The sequence below is a fragment of the Perissodus microlepis genome, chromosome 17 (assembly GCF_051167445.1).
Source record: "Perissodus microlepis isolate ML-2025 ecotype Zambia chromosome 17, ASM5116744v1, whole genome shotgun sequence".
In the NCBI taxonomy this organism is placed as follows: domain Eukaryota; kingdom Metazoa; phylum Chordata; class Actinopteri; order Cichliformes; family Cichlidae; genus Perissodus; species Perissodus microlepis.
In genome coordinates, this window is record NC_140477.1 from 38574890 (window position 1) to 38593072 (window position 18183).

The following is an 18183-nucleotide window of genomic DNA, read 5'->3' on the forward strand; positions in this document are numbered from 1 at the left end:
GAAAAGTGACGTGAAATGTAGCAACAAATGGAGCAAAAACACAGACAGCAGAAAAAAAACCTACAAATACAGAAAAACTACAAATACATGACGCACACCCACATCTGGTGTGATTTCCCGAGCTGTTCTGACATGGATGCAGTCATGCAGATCTTGTTCTGATGACATCACTGTCACAGGTGTAGGTGGTCACCTGCAGATGTTTAGACTGCAGGAAACATGTTACACACAGTTCTGTGGTGTGTAGCATTGTGTGTGTGTGTGTGTGTGAGCTGGATAAAGAATGAGCAGAGGAAGAAGAGCCCTCGTGGCTGTTGTGACTCTGATCCGTGTGGGTGACTCAGCTCGCATCATGACATCTTCTGAGGTTCTCGGGCTCCAAACACGAGGAACGGTGTAGGTGCCGAGCAGGCGGTTGCTTTGCAACAATTCATTGCCAGCAGCATCCAGGTTGGAACCGGGTGGAGAGCAGCAGTCAGGCGGAGGGGGTGGTGTGTTCTTTGAAAAGCCGGAGGAAAGCAGCGTTTCTGCAGCGAGCTGTCAGTAGATTTGATTATGTGGAAGCTTAATGGAGAGGATCGGGCCAGAGCAGCTGCAAACGGAGATACGGTGCAGATAAATCTGGAAGACCGGCATGGAGGATGTGTAAAAACAGGCAAAGTGGGGCCTGGATGAACAGAGTGACACTAATTTGAAGCTTGCGACAGGCTGATGTAAGACAGGTACAGTGAGAGGCAGCACAGTGTTTACGCTTTACAGTGAAGGGATGAAGATGCCGAGTCTGTAAATGGAAATATTTACCGATCAGCTCTTCTCGATATGAAGCCGACCTCACATCAGCTGTGACAGTCTGACCAATTAAACACAAGTGTTTTATGGTTACATCTTTTAAAAATCACCTTGTTCATTTAAACTCCTGTCACAGAACAAAAAGGAATTGCATCATGGGTAATGTAGGTAATGAATAAATAAAGTACTTCCTGTTCTGCTGCACTGATTGCGATCATCTTTGTTGAATCCAACATCGTCACAGGAGAATTATTTTAGCAGAAAGTGCAAAGACCCGGGCAGTCTGGAGTTTTTCTACATGGCAACTCTGCATTCACAATTTCCAGTTCTGGTGAGTAGAACTCTTCAAATTTCACTCAGTAAAACTGAAGCTCGGACTTCTTGGACGTTCTGTTGGTACAGTAACTTTACAGCAGTCTTATTATTGATCAGATGATGTCATTAAAAATGCTCCAGAAGACTCAAAGCATAAACATGGTCCTGAGGTCCAGGTCAGGTGAAGCTGAGCAGACAGCTCTCGCCTGTGTCACCATCCACCTGTCATTCAAATAGGCCACGCCCCTAGTAATGCAAAATTTAATCCTTAATACAATTCAAACGGGTGACTTATAAAAACATTGTCGTTGCTACAGTTGCTATGAGGGACGAAATGATCCACTGAAGGCGGACATTTTAACATGGGAGTCTGTGGGGACTGCCTCACCGCTGGAGCCTCTGGTGGACGTTGGAGGAACTGCAGCTTGTAAATACTGTGTTTGATAAATATTTTATTGTTTTACAGATATTCTCAGGCAGTCCTAACACTCCAGCTGCATTATGTCACGCTAAACTTAAAATGAGACGGCAATCTCCTGACAACAAGACAACACAGCGGTGGTTGCTCGGTGATTGGATTGAACTATTTGTTGCTTTTAGTGACTGATTGTTAGCGCTTTCTTGTGTTGATAAAGGTCCAGGTGACCACTTTTAATCTGAAGGTGATTTCCCAGATCACCTGGTGGGAGTCTCCAGAATTGACTATGTGCACGTTAGCATATGCTACTTCCGGTGCGGAAACTCCTGTGGGGAGCTTTGTTTCCGATGTCCTTGTCATGATCCTGGGTCTTTTGACCCAGCGTTTTAAGTTTGTTTATTTTGTTCATTAGGTTATCTAAGTTCATTTGGTTATTAGACTCCTTGTGTTTTCTTCCCCTGTATTTAAGTTTCCCCTCACCCTTCGTGTTTCATGCTACGTGTCTTATGTTATCAAGTTTGTATTATCATGTCTGTCTCATGTTTCCTGTTTTATTTTGAAGGAGTCGTGTGTTCTTTGTTCATTGTATTTAGTTTCACTTCCCTTGTCCCCTCATTAGGCTCATGTCAGTCAGCTGTTCCTCCATGTGTTCCCACTTCCCCTAATCACCTCCTGTGTATTTAAGTCCTCTGTTTTCAGTGTGTGATTGTCAGGTCGTCTGTTGTCCACGCCATGTTTCCCATGCTTCCAAGTTCCTTGTCTAGGTTTTTCTTATTGTTCGTTTAGATTTCCCAGTTTAGGTTTGTGTTAATTTTGCTTCAGTTTGCCTTGCCCTTTGTTTGTACCTTTTTACCAGCCATATTAAACGGCTCGCTTTTTGTTAACATTCAAGTTTTGTTCCCTGTTCCTTGGAGTCTGCATTTTGGGTCCTTTTTTTCAATTCATACAGTCTGCCCTCGCCAGACTGTGACAGTCCTATTCACGCCCTGTTTACGGTCCAAAACAAGTTAAGCAAATGAATGAATCAAGCGGCGATTTACATTTCTATAGATGTCTTGGGCATTTACCCAATATATCTGTAAATGATGTTCATCGACTTGTCGATATTTTTCCCCCGCGCCTCAGAGCAAAAGAGAAAAGGGATTCAAATGTTATATTTCTCAGCTGTCCCTCGTTTATCGCGGGTGTTATGTTCTAAAAATAACCAGCGATAGGTGAAATCAAGTAGCCAATTTTATTTTTTGACGGTACAAAACGTTTCGTGGACATCGTGGACATACAGCACTGCACTCCAGAGTCACACTGCTAGCGATCGATGCAGCGATTCTGTACTGTACAGGAGAGACGTCACGGAGGAGATCGTCTGCAGCGATCAGGATGCAGGACACAATGTGACGTAAAAAAAACGTGCAAACTTGCACTAAAAAAATCTGTGAAACAGCGAGGTGAAAGGTGAACCGCGTTATTAGCGAGGGACCGCTGTAATTTTGAAGGTAAGTCACAACATACCCTTCGTAACTACTAATGTATAGAAACCCTTACCAGCAATCGTTCATTTTTTGTGTGGCTTTTTTCACGGTTTGTTAACATGCTGTGTAGGTGTGTACTTGACTAGCTGATATCAACATAACGGGGAAACATCTGGTTTGACTATTGTTCACCTGTAGTTTGAATGCTGAACATTTGCCTGTTTAAATCACAAGACCAGTCACTATACAGAGATGTGCTTCTGAATGTGGACGATGTGTCTTCTGCTGCAGTGATGCAGTTCTGCTTGTGTTGAGTGATGTAAACAACTGATCGATCTAAACTCTTTAAACGTCAAAATTGATCATTAGATTTTTTATGACACAACAGTGGTGAGTGTTCCCACCTTCTGCTCTTTGTAACTTAACGCGATCTTTCCGTTTTCGAGTTTTGGACATGATTTTGGAGTATATCTTCGCAGTAGCAATTGACCGCAAAGTTAAGCTACCGGAAATGTACAACCCCACATCCGGTCTCAAACCAGGAAGTTAGCATTTTCTCGTGCACAGGGTCAATAATCCTCCCCCCCCCCCAGAGCTTCCAGACCCTCTCAGACAGACTCAGGGATGTGAGACGGCCAGCATGTTACAACAAATTAAATCTGTAAAAGTCCCACATCTCTTTGCAAAAGTAGACTTGATTCAGCTTGTTGTGATGTTCTGTGTATGCAGATAGAAGAGGTTTGTCACAGTAAACTGAGACACTGGGATGCAGTGATTCCGTTTAGAAGCAGTCAGGCACACTTGGTTTGCTGCTGTGTGGATATTTTAGCACTCTGAGCTTCGGTGTGGACGTCCAGGCCTCCAAACCTGCTTTTGCTTCACCTGAAGCATCAGGAACCCTGCGCTCTCTGAGTTACAGTGTTCAAGCTTGGAGGGAGAAAAAAAAGAAGATTGATGCGGCTCGTGCTGAAGTCACGGTCTAAATCAGAAATCCTCATCATATCCAGGCTGACGGAGGCTGCCTCGCCTCGCTTCTCTCCAGGGTTTAATTAGAGCCCCCGGGCTCGGTGTGAATAATGCAGCACCTGAGCGCACCTGAGCGGCCGAGCAGAACGAGGAGCCGCAGGAAGGCCAAGAGAGCACCACCTCCAGAAGGAGAGAGAGAGCGAGGGCGGTGAAAGGGTTTGAAAGAGTAACATCATAACATCTGAAGGTTTTCATGTCACTCTAATGATGTCCTGACAGAACCACGAGGGGCATCAGAAACATCTGTGTCACACCTGTCCATGACTACATCTGTGCTAGTGACACTGCTGGAAGAATCCAGATTGCTTTGATTATTGTTTCCTTCCATTTTGTTTGCACTAACACTGCAAGCATCAGACTAAATCATACTTATTACTTATGACCCCACAGTACCATATCACCCTATTAGAGCACTTTGCTGTCACACTGCAGGCCTACTTGTTGTTCCTAGAGTATTTAAAAGTAGAATGGGAGGCAGAGCCTTCAGTTTTCAGGCCCCTCTTCTGTGGAACCAGCTTCCAGTTTGGATTCAGGAGACAGACACTATCTCTACTTTTAAGATTAGGCTTCAAACTTTCCTTTTTGCTAAAGCATATAGTTAGGGCTGGACCAGGTGACCCTGAATCCTCCCTTAGTTATGCTGCAATAGGTGTAGGCTGCTGGGGGATTCCCATGATGCACTGGGTGTTTCTTCTTCACTCACTATGTCAGTGGTTCCCAAACTTTTTTTGCTGGGCCCCCCTTTGTTTACAAGAAAAATGTTTGCGCCCCCCCTCCCCGCACGCGCACAAATCCTCCAACCACACACACCCATATTTTTCTCCATTGCGGTTTATTTCACACCTCAAACATTTACTAAAAATTAAGCAAATACAAGTAATCTGCAATAAATTACAGGTAGTAAGGAAATAAACTACTAACTCTTTTACGCTACGTCCACACCTACACGGGGATTTTTGGAAACGCAGCAGTTTCGTCCACGTAAACGGCGTCTCGAATCACCGAAAACGGAGATTTTTTAAAACCCCTTTTTTGCGTTTACGCGTGGACGAGGAATACAGAGTTCGTCGCGCGACGTCAAAGCTATGTGCCGTTTTTCACGTCATGCTGTGCGCCACGTTATTGTTTACATGAGATGAATTGCAGAATGGCAGATAGAGACACAATACTGTTAATCTGACTATCTGCAGGTTTTACACAGTTACATACACGCAGTTACTGTCCCTCCATTTACAAAGGCAGAGGCGTCACGGTGTGATTATTTTACGTGCAGTTGTTTTTTTCATGTGTAATAATATTCAACATTGCTGTCAATACAATTTTCAAAATGGATTCAAAAACATAAACAGCTGTGGGATCCTGTTTGTCCGTGATTTGAACAGCCCAGCGCTGCTCCCGACACAGGGAAATCCAATTCTGCAGGGAGACCTACCTCGGCACTTGTGCAGGTGAACCCAAAGGGAAGATTTGCTTCACCATATTTTCTAGTCTTTGGCTTAGAATGAAGTTGGTTTGGAAACATATTCAGCTATGCTTCATCTCCTGCTTTGCGTTTCTGTGGCTGCCCCGTGCTAGCAGTGTCCAAGCGTTTTGTTTCCCCCCCTCTTTCATGCCGCGCCCCCCCTGCAATGGCTCTGCACCCCCCCTAGGGGGCGGGCCCCACACTTTGGGAAGGTCTGCACTATGTGTTAACAGACCTCTCTGCATTGAATCATATCTGTTATTAATCTCTGTCTCTCTTCCACAGCATGTCTTTATCCTGTCTTCCTTCTCTCACCCCAACCAATCACAGCAGATGGCCCCGCCCCTCCCTGAGCCTGGTTCTGCTGGAGGTTTCTTCCTGTTAAAAGGGAGTTTTTCCTTCCCACTGTCGCCAAAGTGCTTTCCCACATCTCATTGTTGGAGTTTCTCTTTTTTCTCTTTATTATCATAAGGTTCTTACTCTACAATATAAAGTACCTGGAGGCAACTGTTGTTGGGATTTTTTGCTGTATAAATAAAAGTGAACTGAGTTGAATGTAATTTGGTTGAACAGGAAATTCACATCATGGATCTGCAGTGGCCGTGTGATGATGTCATGTCAACATGGACCAAAACCTCTGAGGGATGTTTCCAGAAACTTTTTAAATTTGTGCCACAAATAATTAAAGCAGAAGAGATCTCAGACTCAGCTTCACTGTCATTCAGCCATTTGACATGATATGAATGAAAAACAGATTCTCTGTCCAGGACCTGGGTCTGAGCGACCCAGGGTCCATGAGCATTTATGACTCTTTTTATATGATATGTGTTTGTTTCTGCATTGTGCTGCTGTTCCTGTGTCTATGATGTTGGAGACCTCAGTTGGAGGTCTCCACACCTGCTCAACCGCCACCATCACTTCACCTACCTGTTGCTGCTGCATCACTGTCCAATCTACCCCCAGTGGCTGCTACACCACCATCATTTCCACTGCCTGCAGCTGCCACACCATCTTCACCATCGGTTCAACTGTTGGCAGCTGTGATGGACGCGCTCTGCCCGAGCAGGAGATCAGCGCGCCGGAGGGACCAGCACGGCCTGCACGTCACCGTCCAGCACGGCCTGCACGTCACAAACCACCTGCAGTGCTTCGCCATGGGCCATCGGAGCTCTTACGTGGCTGGACCTACTACAAGGCTGTCATCAGATCACTGGCCGGCCACCAGAACTGCTATGCCACCGCTGCCAGACCTGTGGCAGGCCACTCGAGCTGTTTTCCTGCCGTCACCGTCCATCGGGCCAGCTGCCAAAACTTTGGGATGCCACCGTCAGAACTGCGGTTGGTTTTTTCAGTTTTTTGGGGACTGTTTTGACACCGCTGCTGGACGTGCGGTCGGACTTTGAAACTGTTGGGATTAGGGGTTCTGTTTGCTAGAGGATTTTGTTTTTGCACGGAGAGTGCGGAGACTCGGGAGCAGAGTACAGACACTTGGAAGAAGGCACGACACGGGAGTCGTGGGAGCGCACTGGAGATTTGTTGTGTGTTACATTTACTTCACTGTAAATAAACGCACTGTTTACTGCACAGAGTCCAGCATTCAGGTCCTTTCTCCCGCATCCCCACGGTCTGCCACACAGACCGTGAGATCCTCAGGTCTCAGTATTGCAGAATGCTACCAAACAACGAGTAAAACATTACAAATAACTACAATTAATAGGACAAGAAATTCTCAAAAATAAGTACTAAAATATGCAAAAACATAAATAACAATATATAAATATAAACAAATATATAATATTTATATAAATATAATGGTTCTTCTTTATTTTAATGACTATTTACAGATTTTCACTGGAGGCGTCAAAACTATGGATGAACACATGGAATTAAACCCTCGGCCTTCTCTCAGCGAGCTTCATGGTGTAATCATCTGACATGGTTTCACTTCACAGGTGTGTTAACTCCAAAGCTGGAATCCTGGAATTTCTTGCCTTCTGAATCTGGTTGGGACTAGAAGTCAGGTTGGTACACAGTAGGGCTTCACGATATTAGGAAAACCTGCGATGTGCGATAACTGTGATCAATATTGCGATAATGATATGACTTGCGATAAAATAAATAGCAAAACAAACAAAAAAAACCCTGAATACATAATTTCCGTTTTACTGCAACAGTTTTATTTAAAAAAGCTGCTGTATTAGCAGTGTAACAACAAAGTGCACTTTAACATTGAAACATTGCCCCCATAAAAAATTTTGGGTCTTCTTTAAGATCCTGAGAGAGAACAAAGGACGCGGCGACACTAAGCGACGGCCTCGAGGTAAGCGAGCCGGCATCAGGAACAGGCTACGGGCTCGCGCACACCGCGCACCCATGCCCAGTATCCTGCTAGCCAATGTTCAATCCATCGAGAACAAGCTTGATGACCTCACAGCCAGAATCAAGTTCCAGAGAGACATTCGGGACTGCAACCTCCTCTGCTTCACCGAGACTTGGCTGAACCCAGCGATACCAGACCACGCCGTGCAGCCGATGGGGTTCTTTTCGGTTTACCGCATGGACAGGACAATGGAGTCGGGGAAGAAAAGAGGTGGTGGAGTGTGTTTGATGGTGAACAACAGATGGTGCGACAGCACAAACATCTCCCCACTCACACGCTCTTGCTCGCCCAATCTGGAGCTTTTGATCGTTAAATGTCGCCCTTTCTATCTCCCTCGGGAATTCACTGCGGTCATTGCCTGCACTGTTTACATTCCGCCTCACGCGGACTCGGACACTGCCGTATGTGAGCTACATGAGGCTCTCACACATCAACAAACACTTCACCAAGATGCCGCACTCATTGTTATGGGAGATTTTAACAGAGTGAATCTCAAACGGACATTTCACAACCTTCACCAGCACATCAACTGCCCCACCCGGGGCACTAGGACATTAGACCACTGCTACACCCCGTTCAAGAACTGTTACAAGGCTCAGCCCCTGCCGGCATTTGGAAAATCGGACCATGCCGCCATCTTCCTCATGCCTGCTTACAAACAAAGGCTAAAGCAGCAACCACCAATCAGGAGGGAGGTCGCTCGCTGGACGGACCAATCAGTGGCCGCGCTGCAGGACGCACTGGATGACGCAGACTGGGACATGTTTCGGCGCAGCTCTGATGACATCAACATGTTTACGGAAGCGGTTGTGGGATTTATCGGGAAACTAGCGGACGACACAGCAGAAAGAACTATCATCCGAACGTTTCCCAACCAGAGGCCGTGGGTGGATAAAAACATCCGCGACGCTCTGAGATCACGCACCGCTGCCTACAATGAAGGGCTCGTCTCCGGTAATATGGACCTATACAAGGCTGCGTCCTACAACGTGCGCAGCGCGGTCAGAAAGGCAAAGCGGAGCTACGGGGAAAAACTAGAGTCACAGCTACGACAGTGCGACTCTAGGAGCCTGTGGAAAGGACTGCGGACTATAACGGACTATAAACGACCAGCTTCTTCTGTGATGAATGCTGATGCTTCACTGGCTGATGAGCTGAACACGTTTTATGCTCGCTTCGACACCGCAGCAATTAAAACAACAAACGGCTGCGCGCGCTCGGAGTGCACCAGTGAAGAAAATGCATTCGTCATCACAGAGCATGCCGTGAGGAACACCTTCAGGAGGGTGAACACCAGGAAGGCAGCAGGACCAGATGCAATCCCTGGCCGGGTCCTTAGAGCCTGCGCTGACCAGCTAGCACCGGTGTTCACGGAGATCTTCAACCTCTCCCTGGCCCAAGCTGTGGTTCCCACGTGCTTCAAACAGTCCATTATTGTTCCTGTCCCAAAGAAACAACAGCCCGCTTGCCACAGTGACTACCCTCCAGTAGCACTGACTTCAATTGTGATGAAGTGTTTTGAAAGACTGATGAGAGATCACATCACTTCTTCACTTCCTGCCACCATCGACTCGCTTCAGTTTGCTTACCGGACTAATCGTTCCACAGACGATGCCATATCTCACCTGCTCCACACATCCCTGAGTCACCTGGACACTGGCAGAGGGAATTATGTTAGGATGCTGTTCGTGGACTACAGTTCAGCATTCAACACAATAATTCCCTCTAAGCTTTTCACCAAGTTGACGGATCTAGGACTCAGCTCATCACTGTGTCAGTGGATCCTCAACTTCCTCACAGACAGACCCCAATCAGTGAGGGTGGGAAAACAAGTCTCCCCCTCCATCTCACTCAGCACTGGAGCGCCTCAGGGCTGTGTTTTAAGCCCCCTGGTGTACTCACTGTACACTTATGACTGTGTAGCCACATCAGACACCACCTCCATTGTCAAGTTTGCTGACGACACTGCTGTTGTGGGCCTGATCTCCGACAACATCGAGACGGCCTACCTGGAGGAGATTAGGAACCTGGAGACCTGGTGCCAGGAGAATAACCTCCTCCTAAACATCAGCAAGACTAAGGAGCTGATCGTGGACTTCACTACAAAGCAGGCGAGGAATTACAAACCCCTCATCATCAGTGGCACGCCAGTGGAGAGAGTGGACAGTTTCCGATACCTGGGTGTCCACATCACTCAGGACCTGTCATGGTCCTGCCACATCAACACCCTGGTTAAGAAAGCCCGTCAGCGTCTCTTCTTCCTCAGAAGACTTAGAGACTTCCATCTGCCACTGAAGGTGCTCAAGAACTTTTACTCCTGCACCATCGAGAGCATCCTGACGGCAAACATCTGCACCTGGTTTGGGAACAGCACCAAGCAGGACAGACGAGATCTGCAAAGAGTGGTGCGCTCAGCCGAACGCATCATTCAATCAGAGCTCCCTGACCTGCTGTCCATCTACACCAAGCGGTGCAAGTCCAAAGCTAGGAAGATTATGATGGACCTCTCCCATCCCAACAATGGACTCTTCTCACTGTTGAGGTCTGGGAAGCGCTTCCGCTCCCTTAAGGCCAAAACAGAGAGAATGAGGAGGAGCTTCTTCGCCCAGGCTATTCGGGCCCTGAACCAGGTGTAGGACTGGACTCTCCCACACACGTCACTATAAGACTGGACTCTCACACACATCACCACATGCACCACCACACATTTCCTATAATCCTATAATTCCTATAATTTATAATCTTTATAATCTCTTCTGCTATTTGCACATTCTTTACTGTAAATTCCTAAGTTAATTTGTAAATTTTGTATTAACCTGTAAATTGTAAATATCGTAAAACTTTTTCTTCTGTCATTTAATGGTCGGGCATTGTACAGCTACAAGCATTTCACCCCCATGTCATACTGTGTATGGTTGTGTGTGTGTGACAAATAAAATTTGAATTTGAATTTGAATTTGAATTTGAAGATCCCAGCTGGCTAGCACCTCACGTAATACACGGGCTATATTTTCACTAGTGTGAGAGTCTGGAAAACACACAGTCTCTAGACACCGTGTTTTCAGTTCAAAGTCTTCGGTGAAGAAGTGCACTGTGAAACTCATATATGGCTCCGTTGTACGACTTGACCATAGGTCTGTAGCGCTTGCGTAGTTTTCAGCTTGGCTCAGTTCAAACGTGACGGTCTTCCGGCATGTTTCGTACATTTGTGGAATGGCGACATGGGAAAAGTAGTTTCGTGAGGGGATGCGGTATCTCCGGTCCACTTTATGTATCAGACTGGTGAAGCCCTCTCTGCTAACTGTATTTATAGGCATCATGTCTTTGTCAAAAAATGTGTAATGGCCTCTGTTATTTCTTTGTAGCGCTTCGACGTTTTCTCATAAGGAGTTGCACTTGAAAAACTCTGATACAGAGACGGCTGTTGGACTGCTGCGCTCTTTGTCTTAACATTAGCAACCTTTGTTTGGCTAGCCCTGTCTTTCTGGAACTCTTCAAACTGTTCTCTGTGGTTGTATTGAAGATGATGGTGGAGATTAGTCGTGTTTCCTCTGGTGGTTGCCACAAGTGTTCGGCAAGTGTTGCAGAGCACCTGTGTTTGGAGAACGTCGTCTTTACCAAATCCAAAGTACCTCCAAATAAGCGAGGTACTATTTTTTTTTAGCCACGAGTTCATAGTCAGTAGCGTTCTCGTCATGCGTCTCGCTCTCAGCCATTACAACTGACTCGTTGCTGCAGCGTTGTTCGCTCCCCACCTACGTAGGAGGCGGGCCTCTAATCCATTTGATTGGTTAATGCCGTGAAGGGCTCTATTCGACTGGTCTAATGTGTAAAGGGGGTTCTTTGATTGGCAAATTCTTTAAAGCATGTGTGTAAACATTTTAAGGTACCCAATTATCGCAGTTTACGCCGTCTTTTGCAATGGGCCCATCGCACAGGCTGATATTGCGATGACAATAAATTTTCGATTTATTGTGCAGGCATAGTACACAGCTGACAGCTCTATTTGACAACTGTTAGAATTCATATTATGGCAAGAACCAATCAGCGAAGGAAACAACAGTCTGTCATTACTTTAAGAACTGAAGGTCAGTCAGTCCAGGAAATTGCAAAAACTTCACAAAAACCATAAAGCGCTACGAAGAAACTGGCTCACACGAGGACCGCCCCAGGAAAGCAAGACCCAGAGTCCTCTCTGCTGCTGAGGATACATTCATCCACCAGCCTCAGAAATCACAAGTCAACAGCTACTCAGATTAGAGCCCAGATAAATGCCACATAGAGCTCCAGTAACAGACACATCTCTACATCAGCTGTTCAGAGGAGACTGTGTGACTCAGGCCTTTATGGTCAAATAGCAAGCAGAGGAGATTAGTTTGGGCCAAGAAACACAAGGAATGGACATTAGACCATCTGTGCTTTGGTGTGATGAGTCCAAATTTGAGATCTTTGGTTCCACAAAGGTGAACGATGGTCTCTACATGCATGGTTCCCACCATGAAGCATGGAGAAGGAGTGTCTGGTAGTGTGTGCGCCAGTGAACATGAACTTTTAAAACTCAAAATATTTTTTATATACTGGTTCAAAGTGTACTTTGGTTTTTATGCTGGACTAAAAAACTGCAGTCACAAAGACTGACTGTGAGCACTTTTCGGTGATTACAGAGTCATAATAACATATATGAGATTATCACCATGGCATGACATCACATCACGTATGTATTTGCAATATTAAAAAAAAAACAGCTGACAGTGTGTTTTCATATTTTCATTCTGTGCTTAAAGGGAGAAAGGTTTATAATTTATGCAGTATTGCTGTCATTGCTTTTATCTATAGTTTGTTTTTGTTTTTTTGAGAATAACAGCACCAAACCTGAGAGTGAATCAGACTGCAGGATGAACACTGAGCTGTTTGTGCCCCCCAGTGGTCTTTGACCACAACGTGCTTACAGTGAATTCCCGAATCCAAGCTGGATGATGAGCTGTGTGTCATCAGCAGCCACTCCACCTTAAAACTGACTTCACGTATAAAACTTGGGTCATTTATTTAAGAATTTGCACCATATCCAGCCTTCTTGTGCCCCCCTGTACAGAAACTCAAATGTTATTTTCAGACTTTTATTTTAGGGAACCTTACACCTGTACACATGGTACACATTCACAAATAACATTTCCTTTAAAAATTTGTAATAGAGGGGAGGAAACTTATGCTAATGTAATGTTAATACAGGGAGTGCAGAATTATTAGGCAAGTTGTATTTTTGAGGAATAATTTTATTATTGAACAACAACCATGTTCTCAATGAACCCAAAAAACTCATTAATATCAAAGCTGAATGTTTTTGGAAGTAGTTTTTAGTTTGTTTTTAGTTTTAGCTATTTTAGGGGGATATCTGTGTGTGCAGGTGACTATTACTGTGCATAATTATTAGGCACCTTTCTTTGCAAGGACACTCAAAAGCCTGCCATCCATGGATTCTGTCAGTGTTTTGATCTGTTCACCATCAACATTGCGTGCAGCAGCAACCACAGCCTCCCAGACACTGTTCAGAGAGGTGTACTGTTTTCCCTCCTTGTAAATCTCACATTTGATGATGGACCACAGGTTCTCAATGGGGTTCAGATCAGGTGAACAAGGAGGCCATGTCATTAGTTTTTCTTCTTTTATACCCTTTCTTGCCAGCCACGCTGTGGAGTACTTGGACGCGTGTGATGGAGCATTGTCCTGCATGAAAATCATGTTTTTCTTGAAGGATGCAGACTTCTTCCTGTACCACTACTTGAAGAAGGTGTCTTCCAGAAACTGGCAGTAGGACTGGGAGTTGAGCTTGACTCCATCCTCAACCCAAAAAGGCCCCACAAGCTCATCTTTGATGATACCAGCCCAAACCAGTACTCCACCTCCACCTTGCTGGCGTCTGAGTCGGACTGGAGCTCTCTGCCCTTTACCAATCCAGCCACGGGCCCATCCATCTGGCCCATCAAGACTCACTCTCATTTCATCAGTCCATAAAACCTTAGAAGAATCAGTCTTGAGATATTTCTTGGCCCAGTCTTGACGTTTCAGCTTGTGTGTCTTGTTCAGTGGTGGTCGTCTTTCAGCCTTTCTTACCTTGGCCATGTCTCTGAGTATTGCACACCTTGTGCTTTTGGGCACTCCAGTGATGTTGCAGCTCTGAAATATGGCCAAACTGGTGGCAAGTGGCATCTTGGCAGCTGCACGCTTGACTTTTCTCAGTTCATGGGCAGTTATTTTGCGCCTTGGTTTTTCCACACGCTTCTTGCGACCCTGTTGACTATTTTGAATGAAACGCTTGATTGTTCGATGATCACGCTTCAGAAGCTTTGCAATTTTGAGACTGCTGCATCCCTCTGCAAGATATCTCACTATTTTTGACTTTTCTGAGCCTGTCAAGTCCTGTGCCAAGTTTTGCCAAAGGAAAGGAAGTTGCCTAATAATTATGCACACCTGATATAGGGTGTTGATGTCATTAGACCACACCCCTTCTCATTACAGAGATGCACATCACCTAATATGCTTAATTGGTAGTAGGCTTTCGAGCCTATACAGCTTGGAGTAAGACAACATGCATGAAGAGGATGATGTGGACAAAATACTCATTTGCCTAATAATTCTGCACTCCCTGTAAATGGGGATTTATGAACACTAAACTTTCATGTTCAGAGAACACTCTCAGGTATATCTTGAGGATCTGAGTGTTCATGTGATTTATATTCTTTGCTATATATATGCAACAACGTCCAATGTTACATGTTAGTCAACTTCATTCACATTAATTAACCTTCAGCTTTCGAAACTTAAGTTTTCATATTTCCTTGAACCACTTGAATGCACCTTTTCTAATTCGTGTTTTACCGGGGGTCCGCGAAGGCGCTTCGTTGGCATTTTACGGCCTCCGATTGGTTCGATTTGTGTTATTTGCACCACGTGACACCAGACATGGCCGCCAGCGAGCCGAGTAAAGACGGTAAGTGTGACTTTTTAAACGTGTCCGCGGCTTTAATGCTGATATCTGGTGGTCTGCGTGCAAAGCTTTGGGTGTCGGTGACTCTCCGAGTCTGTGGGAATTCACAATCAGCAGAAAAAAGGCTAAAAAAAAAATCAGAAAAGCAGGCGGGAAACCGCCCGGCTAAGCTAGCAGGCTAGGAAATAGCTGGGCTGCTAACTCTGATTATACAGCAATCTCTATATTCAGTCAGTACACTCAGTCTGACAGCTGTGAAGTTTATTCAGGATTTAACAGCGTGTAAAGTCCGAGCTCGATTAATGAGTTATTTAATTAATTAATTAATTTTTTTAACTTTTAGATCATAGTTTTGTCCCCACGGGTGATGAAAATAATTGTATACAGACAGATTTTTGTAGATCAGAGGGAAATGCTTCTTCATGCCAGGCTGTACATTCTCGCTTCCGCTTGGTTTTGACTCACCTGGTCTGGAGTAGAGTGTGTGTGTGGTATATAAGGTGTAGTCTCTCTTCTGCTTTCTCAGGTAAGGACAGCATTCTGGAGCCGCTGTGTGTTTCCCTGAGCAGCCGGCTGACACCTCCAGCCCTCCCGGTGTTCAATGTCCCGGCTCCGAGCCGCTGGTCTGCCTGTTCTGCTCTGAGTCCGTCCCACCGCCGCAGAAAGACGTCCTCCTCAGACACCTGCTGATGGAGCACAAGCTTGTCATCGCCGACGTCAAACTCATCGCAGACGTCCCAAAGTGCGAGCCACACATGCTCCGGCTCACTCGTTTAACTCTCGGGAACACGTTTGGATGTTTTTAGCATTTGGAACTCGATCATTTCACCAAAGACTTACTGTAATTATTTGGGGTGATGGGGGGAAACCCTTACCTTACAAGTATACATATATACAACAAGTCCAGCATGTCCACGCCTGTTAGTGTGCTGCTTTTATGAACCGTGACGAAGTGTTTCTGTGCGCCGGTAAACCTGGCTGTGAGTCGGCTGCGGTTTTTACTGACGAGTTTCCTCCATCAGGTACTTGCTGTACTGGAAGGGCAGATTCCTCGAGCAGCCGGTCACAGATTTCTGCAGCGTCATCAAAACCAACTCCACGGGCCCAGTCGGTGAGTTCACTCAAACCCACAGAGGACCTGACCTTTCAAAGTGAACCACGTACACTTCCTCCAGCTCTGATTAATGACTCATTAAAAACTCTTCTTCCTCGCTGACCTGACAGAGGAGCAGGAGGACTACTTCCTGCTGTGTGACGTCCTTCCAGAAGACAGAGTCCTCCGAGAGAAGCTGCAGCAGAAACGACTGGTGAGGAGACGTGACACTCGGAGCATCCTGAGTGAATCTTGTGCTGCTGGAAGTTTCGTTTCTTTTAAACTTTATTTTGAGGCAAAGTCTGAAAATCAGGAAAAATCAGAAAAATTGCAGATTTGAGTGATGATTTTACACGCTTTGTGTCGTTGTAAGCTCTGCACTTTAAATATCTGAGCACTCTGAGGTAGTTTTCTGAAGAATTCCTCTGAGCTCTTCTTCTGTGCTCCCACAGGAGGAGGTCCTGGAGCAGCAGCCGAAGGAGCGAGACGACAGCAGCTTCCATCGTCTCTGCATGTTCTGCAGCGAAGAGTTCACGGGAAACAGGTAAAGCGCCGCAGGATTCCCATCAGTCCTGGAAACCTCACGTGTGTTAGATTAAAGCAGACAGAAGGTAGAGCTTCCTGAAATCATGTGACTTAAAGCTTCTTTGCTTCCTGTAGTCATCCTCTTATGATCCAACCCCCAAAAAGCTGCTTTGAGGCATAATTCCATAAACATCATTCAGTGACATGTCTGAACCTGAACCAAGAAGCTGATCTGAGACCAGTGCAGCTCCTCATCCTTCTTCCTCTTCTGCTAAGGGTCAGGTCTCAGACCTGTGCAGGTGTGCGCTGGTTCATGAATGGCATGAAGGTGTGACTGGCTTCTCACTGGTGTTTACCACAGTTCTTGTGTGGATCTGTGTCTTTACCTCCAGTTAAGCTTCCATCCATCCATTTTCAGTCACTGTGTTGGTTCGCAGATGCTCGGCCTCCCTCTGCACAGGCACCACCTCCAGCTCCTTGTGGGAGGACGCCGAGAGACATAACCCGTGTCCGCTCCGGGTCTCCTCACATTTGGACATGCAGCGGCCCATGGCGAGAGAGGCTGCTTCCCTCTGTCTGCCACTATGGGCACGCTGCGTGGATCTTGAAGTCTTGTCCAAATGGGAACTTCTGGACGAAGCCCAAAGGACTGCAGCGCAGTGCTAACAGTGATGATGTCAGCTGATGTTTTCTTTTGTTTATTAAAAATGGCTCCACGTGCTGTTTCCAGGTCGTCTCTGCTGAACCACATGGCCAGAGAGCATTCCTTCAGCATCGGACTGCCGGACAACATCGTCTACTGCAGCGAGTTCCTCGACACGCTGCAGGACAAACTGGACAGGTACGCTAATCGTTGCTTTTTATTCACAGCGTTAAGTTTTGTTTTGCTTCGCGCGCCTTTTCATTTTGCTGCCCTCGCTTCAGTCTGCAGTGTCTGTACTGCGAGAAAAAGTTTCGAGATAAAACCACGCTGAAGGATCACATGAGGAAAAAAGCTCACCGCCGCATCAGCGCCAAAAACCACGAGTACGACCGCTTCTACGTCATCAACTACCTGGTAAAGCCCAGCGACACACTCGCCACACGCTTCCACGTCAGGATAAACGAAGCAGTTCTGTAGAAGCAAACGCACTACCTGAATGTATTGTTCTGATTTTAAAGCGTCCCTCCTGTCCTGTCAGGAACTGGGAAAAACGTGGGAGGAGGTGCAAAGCGAAGATGACCGTGAGCTGGCGGATGATGAGGATGAGTAAGTATCCTCATGTAGCTCTGTGAGGACGGCATTAACTAAAGTGTCCTGATTCATGTCATACAGACTGCTCTGTGTCGTGTTAAAGGCAAAAACCGGGCCGGGCTGCACTTGCGTGTAATACCAGTTTTTACCACCAGATGGTGCAGTTAGTGGCTGTAACGTTTATTTTAAACCAACACGACATCACCAGTCTGAGCACGCTTGATCTCCAGCGCTAACCAGGTGCTGAACCAGGTGCTGTGAGCTCGGGGTAGCTGTGGATCAGGAGGTACAGCGAAAGGTTGGAGGTTTGATCCCCGGCTCGATCCCAGATACTGAACCTCGGGTTGTCCCTCCTGAGAATATTCTTATTTACTGTGTCAGCCTGGATACAAAAGTTTAAATCAAGTCCGCTTCCTACTCCTCCTCTGATCCTGCGTGAATGCTTTCAGTCTGCTCGTTTCATCTCCGCATCGTCCGCAGTGATTGG

General features: G+C 46.1%; 1 protein-coding gene and 1 pseudogene across 5 annotated transcripts; both read left to right on the forward strand.

Moving 5' to 3' along the window:
• The first annotated feature begins 429 nt into the window (after positions 1-429).
• LOC146370112 (uncharacterized) lies at positions 430-13408 on the forward strand. Of its 4 annotated transcripts, none has more exons than XM_084910049.1 (2): positions 430-1120; positions 1422-13408. In XM_084910049.1, exon 2 carries the CDS (start codon positions 7853-7855, stop codon positions 10493-10495), a length of 2643 nt encoding a protein of 880 aa, XP_084766175.1. In that variant the 5' UTR covers positions 430-1120; positions 1422-7852; the 3' UTR covers positions 10496-13408. The 4 variants fall into 4 exon arrangements, with proteins under 4 accessions (XP_084766175.1, XP_084766176.1, XP_084766177.1 ...); XM_084910050.1 differs by having other exon boundaries at positions 2862-13408; XM_084910051.1 differs by having other exon boundaries at positions 5765-13408.
• A 217-nt stretch (positions 13409-13625) lies between these two features.
• LOC146370113 (zinc finger protein 277-like) lies at positions 13626-18179 on the forward strand (annotated as a pseudogene). Its single transcript, XR_014797340.1, has 9 exons — positions 13626-14847; positions 15371-15586; positions 15867-15955; positions 16069-16151; positions 16390-16481; positions 17193-17303; positions 17387-17519; positions 17644-17711; positions 18146-18179. The product of XR_014797340.1 is annotated as a zinc finger protein 277-like (transcript).
• The last annotated feature ends 4 nt before the right edge of the window (positions 18180-18183 follow it).

Coding starts and splice junctions, on each gene's coding strand:
- LOC146370112 (XM_084910049.1), top strand. CDS start 7,853: ATGCCCAGTATCCTGCTAGCCAATGTTCAATCCATCGAGAACAAGCTT.